Source organism: Panthera onca, chromosome X (assembly GCF_046562875.1).
Source record: "Panthera onca isolate mPanOnc1 chromosome X, mPanOnc1 haplotype 2, whole genome shotgun sequence".
NCBI lineage: Eukaryota > Metazoa > Chordata > Mammalia > Carnivora > Felidae > Panthera > Panthera onca.
This window is the reverse complement of record NC_138357.1, coordinates 110,004,809-110,013,841: the sequence shown is the minus strand read 5'-3', so window position 1 is coordinate 110,013,841 and position 9,033 is coordinate 110,004,809. Positions and strand designations below refer to the sequence as shown.

The 9,033-nt window shown below is 46.3% G+C and overlaps 1 protein-coding gene across 1 annotated transcript in view; it reads left to right on the top strand.

Annotated features, from left to right (window-relative positions):
• Positions 1 to 4,531: 4,531 nt before the first annotated feature.
• Positions 4,532 to 9,033, top strand: part of PRDX4 (peroxiredoxin 4) — a 24,335-nt gene continuing 19,833 nt past the window's right edge. Inside the window, exons 1-2 of the mRNA XM_081794248.1 lie at positions 4,532 to 4,957; positions 7,478 to 7,624. Of these exons, the coding sequence (XP_081650374.1) occupies positions 4,759 to 4,957; positions 7,478 to 7,624 (346 nt within the window). The 5' untranslated portion in view covers positions 4,532 to 4,758. The remainder of the gene's footprint in view (positions 4,958 to 7,477; positions 7,625 to 9,033) is intronic.

The following is a 9,033-nucleotide window of genomic DNA, read 5'->3' as shown; positions in this document are numbered from 1 at the left end:
TCCCTCTCTATCAAAAATAAATAAGCATTAACAAAAAAAGGAATGAATGACTGACTCGTGCTACAACATGGATCAACCTTGGAAACTTTATGATATATATGCAAAAGAAGTCATTCACAAAAGATTGCACATCATAAGATTCTATTTATAGCAAATGCCCACAACAGGGAAATCCTTAGAGTCAGATAATAGATTAGTTGTTGTCAGGTGATGCACTAGAGTGAGGGAACTAAGAGTGATTGTTAAAAGATATGGGGTAGCACTTTGAGGTAACAGAAATGTTCTAGAATAAGATAGCGGAAACAGCTGTGTAACAATGAATATACTAAAAATCACTGTATGGATGTGAGCTGTGTTTCAAAAAATGGCAAAATTAAACAGCAATGAAGATTCATCAAACTCACTGTTTGTGCAGGTCACAAATTCAGGCACTGCTGAGCTGAGTGCTTCTGGCCCAGGGCACAGCACGAGGCTATGGTCAAGATGTCACCAGGGCTGCAGTCATCAGAATCGACTGGAGCTGGAAGATTTGGTTCCAAGGCGGTGCAGTGACAAGGCTGGCATGGTGGTGCCAGAAGTTCGTGGGAGGCCCAGTTTCTTCCCATTGGCTTCTCCACAGGCTGCTTGAGTGTCCTCATGACTTGGTGCATGACTTCTCCTAGAATGAAAGAGGGACAAATGTTGCTACCTCAAGCAAATGACAAAGGTTTCAGAAATCTTGTGTCTCCTGTAGGTTGAAGATGAGAGGAACTAGTGTCTGACTCACACAAGTAAAGTCCAGAGGCTGTGGCTGGACTGTCCTTAGCAGATGGGACAATAAAATGACAACCTTAGATGTAAACTGAACTGGCAGAAAATGCAGAAAAACCTATGTTTCTAGGGAACAGATGTGGACCCCACAAAAGACAGCGGCCTGATACTGTCTTAAAAGGAAAAGCAGCCAAGGGGCTACCCAACACAGGGGTGGGTCACAAAAGACCTAGGAACCGAGGGGGTGTCTAAGTGGCTATGCAGAGGAAAGACACTCAGTGTGGCAGGGCTTGCACTGTGAGGTCCCTCAAGGAACCTGCAACTGTCTGACGGTGTCAGACAGGGATTTCCTCCAACATCAAGGAGCTCCAGCCCATATCACAACTTTGCCAACCATGAGAAGGCATGCCTTTCTCCCACAGTCCTCATACTCTCTGGGCCCCAGTCACAGATCAGAAATAGTGTGTGGTCATATATGCGTTCAGGGCACTCACGTGACCATGGACTCAGGTCTGTGAGTACCATTGGAATTTTAGCTTGATGATAGCAGGGACACATCTGTTTTGTTACTGCTGTCTCCCAATGACAGTGTATGGCACATAGTAGGTGCTCAAAAAATATTTTTGAGCCGTACCTCAAAAATATACAAAATAACTCAAAAATAATCAAATACCACCTATAAATCTCTTAGAAGGAAACATAGGTGTAAAAAAGATAGATAAATTGGACTTCACCAAAATTAAAACCTTGTGCATCAAAGGTTACTATCAAGAAAGTAGAAAGACAACCCACAGAATGGAAGAAAATATTTGCTAATGTCTGAAAAGGGTTGATCATCCAGAATATATAAACACTTATAACTCAACAGCAGAAAGAAAAACCACCCAATTACAAAATGAGCAAGGTATTTCAATAGACATTTCTCCAAAGACTATGCACAAATCCCCAATAAGCACCTGAAAGGGTACTGAACATCTTTAGTCATTTGGTCAGTGCCAATCAAAACCACCATGAGATACTGCTTCACACACAATAGGAGGACTATAACCAAAACAATGTACAATACCAGCTGTTGAGTAGGATGTGGAGAAACCAGATCCCTCACACATTGCTGGTATAAATGTAAAATGGTACAGCTCCTTTAGAAAACGCTTTGACAGGTCCTCAAAAAGTTCAACATAGAGTTCCCATATAGCCCAGCAATCCAGTCTTAAACGTATACCCAAGATAAGGGAAAACATATGTTCACACAAAAACTTGTACAAGAATGTTCACAGCACCATCATCCCTAATAGTCTAAAAGTATGAACAACCAGGGTGCCTGGCTGGCTCAGTGAGTAGAGCATGCGACTCTTGACCTCAGGTACTTCATGCCCCATGTTGGGTGTAGAGATTTAAGTAAATGAATGAATGAATGAATGAATGAATGAATGTATAAACAACCTAAAAACCCAACAATTTATGAATGGGGAAACAAAATTAGTACAACCATACAATGGAATATTGTTCAGCCATTAAAAGGAATGAAGTATCAATGCATGCTACAACACAGAAACCATTAAACTTTGTCGCAAACCATGAGTCTGGAGTTCCCTCTTGTCTAGCAAGAGAGCGGACACAGCACTGAATATGAGAGAAGCTAATGTCCAGGGGGAGACAAGAGCCCCGAGCAGGGGTTTCATCTCCATGTTTATTGAGCTCACAAGATATCACCCACGGGCGACTGTGAAGAAAACAAGATCTTACACACGTGAACATGGAGAAAACAATCAACAATAATCATTTACTTGCGTGTGTAAGAAGCAAAGGGTCTGGGGGCGCAAGTGGAGTTTGTGATCAAAGTGCAATAGTATATTGGCATCATATGGAAAGTACTCATGATCCCATTACAATATCTCACTAGCTAACCTCGGGCACTTTCGCCCAGTGGTGGCGGCTTTCCACCCTAAGCTTTTTTTCTAAACTGTTTATGTAAGTAGAACCTATTTCCCCACAAAGCTTAAGAAGCCACACACAAAAAGATAAATATTATGTGATTCTACTTATATGAGGCACCTGGAATAGTCAAATTCAGAGACCAAAAGTAGAATGGTGGTTTCCAGGGCCTGAAGGGAGGAGAGAATGGAGACTTATTGTTTAATCGGTATAGTTTCAATTTGGGAAGATGAAAAAATCTGAAGGCTACTGACGAATGCATAACAATGTGAATGTACTTACTGTCACTGAACTATACACTAAAAAATGGTTAAAATGGTACTGTTATGTATATTTTACCACAAGAAAAAAGGAATGAGGTACCAATATACGCCACAACACAGATGAACCTTGAAAGCATTATACTTAAGTGAAAGAAGCCAGAAGCAAAGGGACACATATTGTAAGATTCTATTTATATGAATAAGAAATGTCCAGAACAGGCAAATCTGTAAAGAGCAGAAGCAGATTAGTCATCACCAGGGGCTAGAGGGAAGGGAGTAATTGACTGCTAAGAGCTTAAAGTTTCTTTTGGGGGGTGATGGAAATGTTCTGGAATTAAATAGTGGTGAGCCCTACTACAAAGCTGTAATCATCAAGACAGTACGGGGTGCCCGGGTGGCTCAGTCAGTTGAGCATCTGACTTCAGCTCAGGTCATGATCTGAGCGGTCTGTGAGTTCAAGCCCTGCATCGGGCTCTGTGCTGACAGCTCAGAGACTGGAGCCTGCTTTGGATTCTGTGTCTCCCTCTCTCTCTGCCCCTCCCCCACTCATGCTCTGTCTCTCTCTCTCTCTCTCTGTCAAAAATAAACATTAAAAAAAAATTTTAAAAAGAAGTATGGTATTGGCACAAAAACAGACACATAGACCGATGGAATAGAATAGAGGCCCCAGAACTGGACCCACAAATGTATGGCCAATTAATCATTGACAAAGCAGGAAAGAGCATCCAATGGGAAATAGTGGTGAGCACAGAGCACAACATGATGGCTATACTAACAACCACTGAATTACACATTTTAAAATGATAAATTACATGTTTTATGAATTTTATCTCAAAAGTAATTTGGACAAAAAGTCTTCCACTAGAATGAGCAATCTAAGCACAGGACTGAAACTATCCTCTTTATGACTGAGCCTAAGAAATCACAAAGCATTCCTCCTGTCATATCCATAAGAAGTGAGTCCTAAGTCTAGCCCACATTCCTAATCAGGTTTTACATTTATATCATAAAACTCATAGCATAGCAGTTTCACAACATGGGAAAGGTATTAATGCCGCCCATCTGCAGATGAAACTCAGGCTCAGAGAGGTTACATACATTTCCCAAGGCCACAAGGCCAATAGGTGGCAGAGTTCCGACAGGAACCTAGACTCGGCTGACTCCACAACCTGTGCCCTTGCCCTCCATCAATGGTGGTTCTTAACCAGACATACCACCTGTGAAACCCTAGATGACTTGGACCCCCCCACACACAAAGGACCTCTTAAATAAACATTTCTAGGGCTTGGTCAGTGCACTTGAATGTTTTTAAGCTCCCCAGGTGTTTCTGAGATGCATTCTATATATAGAACCACCCCCTCTGTGCCTGATGGGTTTTGTCTTATTAATCTGGACAGTTGACTCCAGCTGGATGGTCAGTGCCTTGGGGGCAAGGCCCCCACCTCCAGCTCCTTTGTGACTGCCACTGTGACAGCATAGTGTCTGCCTACAAGAGGCAGGCAGGCAGGAAACATCATTGGACAGGGCAAGTGACACCCAGAATGCCAGTTGCCAAGGGATTCCAGTGAAACTAAGAGGAGCACAGCTGGTGCCTGAGAGCTGGCCGACCTGGCCACTCTCTCCAGTGGGCAGGAGGTTCGCTGGGGCCCACTTGGTGGGCAGTCCCTGCTGTCAACTGGGGCGCCTCAGCTCAGCCCAGAGCAGAGGTGCCAGGGCATAACACTCAAGTTTCCTCTCCCAGTTCTCAAACTAAGAGGCCCAACTTAGGGCCTAGAATTCTCTGAGGCTTGTTGGCTGATTAGCAGTCAACATGGATCACCGAAGCCGACCTCGGGGCATAGGCCTGAGCCGAATCCCTGGGAATCAGTCCCGAACCCCTCGGGCCCCACTCCCCTTCCATGTGGAACAGGAGGTCAGGGAAGGAGAATGGGAACAACGAGAGCAACCTCGTCAAAGGACTCCTGTCCACGGGCCGTCCGAAAGTCAAGACTTGCCAGACAACGTCATGGGTAAGGACAAGCTTCCCCAGACCCCCACCTCAGAAAAGGGAGGTGGCTTCATATTTTCCTCCTTTGCCCACAGGAAAGGGGTGTTGGGAAACAAAAACCAAAGCATACAATGGGCAGGACTGGGGTGAGAGAGGAGTCTGAAAGGGAAGGTTTCCTATCTGCCTCAAAGGGTTGTCACGAGGAGCAAAGATATAATATGTGAAAGGAACTGGAAACCAAGGCAGTTAGGAATAGTAGGTGTCATTTAGAAAATCAAGTGCTGTGCTCACTTTGGCAGCACACATACTAGTAAGTCAAGTGCTCACAAGAGTGCCAGGTGCCTTGGGAAACAGATGAATTCGTCATCAATTTCAACTCCAGGGAGCTGACAGTCTAGGAGAGGAAAGACAAACTGTTAGGATGGCTTCTGTGAGATTCAGAAGGATGACAAGAGTTCACAGGAAGACAGGACTCACAGGGGGCATAAGGGCTGCCAGTGGCCCCTGTCTTTCTGGTATACCTCGTGTCTCCTCCCTACAGTTCTCACTTACCATCCTAGCAAATGGGTGAGTGATGGGGTTAATTGTCAGAGGATGGAACAACTCTGTGCTGGGAGAAAGGGTTCTCTGGGAACTTACCAAGTCTTAATTTTTAAAAATTATACACACCTTGAGACAAGCTTAAGTCACCTCTGTGCCCTTCCTGCTGAAAGAGTGCCTTTCCCACTGGAAAAGAATAGTCTCGAGATACTGCTTTTCAGGTTAGACCTTTCTTCAAGTTTTCCCAGGACTTAAAAGGGATACAACAGGAGAGGGGAGTGATCACTATTCACCCAGCTCACTGCAAGGAAAAGGAAAGTAAATGTCTGTTAAAGGTATAAAATGCAAGCCATTCCAAAGCAGAATGGTTCATTTCAGCTTTTGGTGAGGAGACAGGATGGCGCGCGGTAGCGAAGCTTTGTGGGTTAGGTGGGTGCCAAAGGATGAGGATCTAAAACAGCGCTGACTGCAGACCAGTCACCAGCTCACCAATGGTGGGAGACCATCTCCAGCGAACCTTTCCGAAGACCTGGGCCTGCATGGATGAGCAATGCTGAAGGCAGGCGGGAAGGAGGGCAGGAAGACAGGAGACCACCCACCATGGATGCCACAAAGCAGTCTTCCTGGAGTTGGGCACCACGTGGCAGCCGAGGCCTGCCCCAGAGCACAAGCGCAAACACCCGCGGGAGTGCGGGGGGGGGGGGGGGGGGGGGGGCGGGAGAAGGGGAGGGGCGGACAGGGGCAGGGGAAGGGACTGGGGGCCTGAAGGAGCAGCGGAGGGAGTAGGATGCCAGGAACCTTTAGCCCTATTCCCATCAAACTCAAACTCTTCCGAGGTATATAATAGGCTGGACTGGGGGTAAGGCTTGAGTTTGGAAAAATTAGGTTTCCTATCTGCCTCAAAGGACTGTCACAAGTAGCAGCTATAATATGCTAAAGCATCTGAAAACTAAGACTGTTGGGAACATTAGGGGTCATTTAGAAAATCAAGCGCTTACAATAGCAAATGGTCGCAGAGTGCCAGGTGCCTTGGGAAACAAAAGATGAATTAAACATCGATTTCAACCCCAGGGAGCTTGACAGTCTAACAGAGGCAAAACACGGTGACTTCTGCGGGTTTCAGAAAGATGCCAAGAGTTCGCAGGAAAATAGACGGGATCCTCCTGTAATATGATGGGGTAATTATCAGAAGACGGAACAACACTGTGCTGGGAGAAAAGTCTGCTTTTCTGGGAACTTTTCAAGTCTTAATTTAAAAACAAAACAAAACACCTTTGAGACAAGTTTAAGTCACCAAACCTCCGGTTTGCCCTTTCCTGCTTGAGAAGAGTAAAAGGCTAGATCTCTCTTCTCCAAGTTTTCTGGGGACTTAAAAGTGCTGCAGCTAGAGTGGATAGTCATGGCACTTTTCACAAACCCATCACTTCAAGGGAAAACCAAGTAACTGTTCGAAGTATAAAATGCGAGCCATTCAAAGGCAGATAGGTTAGTTTCACTTTAGGGTGGTGTGTGACGGTGAGGCTCTGTGAAAGAGATGGGCGTGGAAGGATATAGAAAACTGTACCGCGGGGGAGGGGGGCAGTGGCGCTTCAGGACCCTCACGCACGACGCCTCCGAGCGGCCTTGGTTCACACAGTTGGGCTAAGTAAGCTCTCGGCCCGGCCCGCCCTGGGGCGCAGGCGCAAACGCCGGCTGGGGGCGAGTAGGCGGGGCTGGAGCCCACGTGGCGGGGGGCGGGGGGTGGGGGAGCGGGGAATAGGGCGGGTGCAGGGGGGCGGGAGGGGCGGAGCAGGTCTCGCGAGGCCGCGCCCCGACTCACGCGGGCGTCCGGCGCGGATTGTAGCCACCTGGCGGCGGGATAAGTCGCGCTCGCGCCTAGGGACGTGTGTTTGCGCTCGCGTGGTCATGGAGGCGCTGCCGCCGCCGCTAGCCACGACCACTCCGGCCTCTGGCCGGAGCCGAAGACTGCTCATGCTGCCCCTGCTGTTCTTCTTGCTGCCAGCCGGAGCTCTGCGGGCTTGGGAGGCAGAGGAGAGGCCCCGAACCCGCGAAGAAGAGTGTCACTTCTACGCGGGTGGACAAGTGTACCCAGGGGAGACGTCCCGGGTTTCGGCCGCTGATCACTCCCTGCACCTCAGCAAAGCCAAGAGTAGGTGGTGCCCCGCCAGGGGGGAGGGTAACGGGTGGCACAGGAAAGCGGGAGGTGGAGAGGGCCTGGAGACACGTGCACCCGTGTTTCGGCTGCCACCTGGGGGCCTGGCTTGGGCGGCACCCTCTAGGTGGCCTTAGGTCCCTAGGCGGGCCTGCCTCCCTGGGGGAGGGGGGACGGAGAGGGGTTCCCCGAATCAGATTTTGGAAGAAGTGGTGGTTACCCCAAAGCCGCAGATGAGGGAAGGAGGGGTGCCGAGTTTGTAGGCATCAGGATGTTGTGCAAACTGAAACGCTTCCTCAAACATCGAAAAGTGCCAGCAGCACATCGTGTCTATTTTCAAGCACTATTTCAGGGAAGAATATATTGAGAAGTTGAATAATGGTTCGCAGAAAGTTTAAACAGAAAAGTGACTAACCAAAATGCACAGGAGGGCAAAACTTTCCTTTTTCTTTCTTCTTCTGTTACTGCATCTTATAAAGGATATTAAAACCCACCTTCCCCAAAACCTGTATAGTTAATGGGTATTCTTTGTTTCTCAGAAATGAAGAGCTTGTTACAGGGTGTACTTTGGAGGCTCTTTGTAGGAAAACGGAAAAACCGAGGTTGGAAGTAATGCGTTTGGGTTGATGATAAACCACGTGGCAAATTTGTGTCCTGCCAGTTTGGCTTTTGATTATTTGTATTTCTGTCCAGTGTACACAACTAATGACCACTTTCAGGAAGGACACGTCAGACTAAATAGATACTGAGAAAGTTGTGGCCTGCTGCATCTGGATGTTAAGACTGGCCAAAAAGAAGTGGCCAGGAGTTAAAGGATAAAGACTATGGCTTGCTTTTAAATAACCAGTTTTTACTATGGATCATTTGGCAATTCTGTAGATGTATATTTGGTTCCGTTACAGTCTGTTTCATGCCTGTATTCAGTGACAAAAGTAAAGCTTCACGATTACGAATCCCCCGTGTAAAACGGGATATTGTTTTGACTTAGGATGGAGTGGGAGTGAGAACTGAGAAAAACTATTTTGCCTTCTTACCCATTTGCAGTTCTTTCCTACTGAAAGTTAACAAAGGTACTTTTAGATTTTTATTTTTAAAAAGCCAGTCTTGCACTTTTAAAAATCAAAGTATTTACAAGTCCTGTTGCTTTTACTTGGTTTGGGAAGGTATTTTGAAATATGTCAGTCAGTTAAGTATTTAGTGGCATTACGTAAATTTCCCATAAGAAACAAATCCCATCAAGGTCTGCTCATAGAAGCAAATAAATGGTAATAATAGATTTCTCTTTCCCTTTAAATAGATTTACTTTTTCAAAGTTTAGATGTTTGCCACATTTCCGTGTCACATGTAGGGTTGAGGACTTTTACTCATAAAAGAATATTATAGAGCCATTAAATTTTAAATAATTT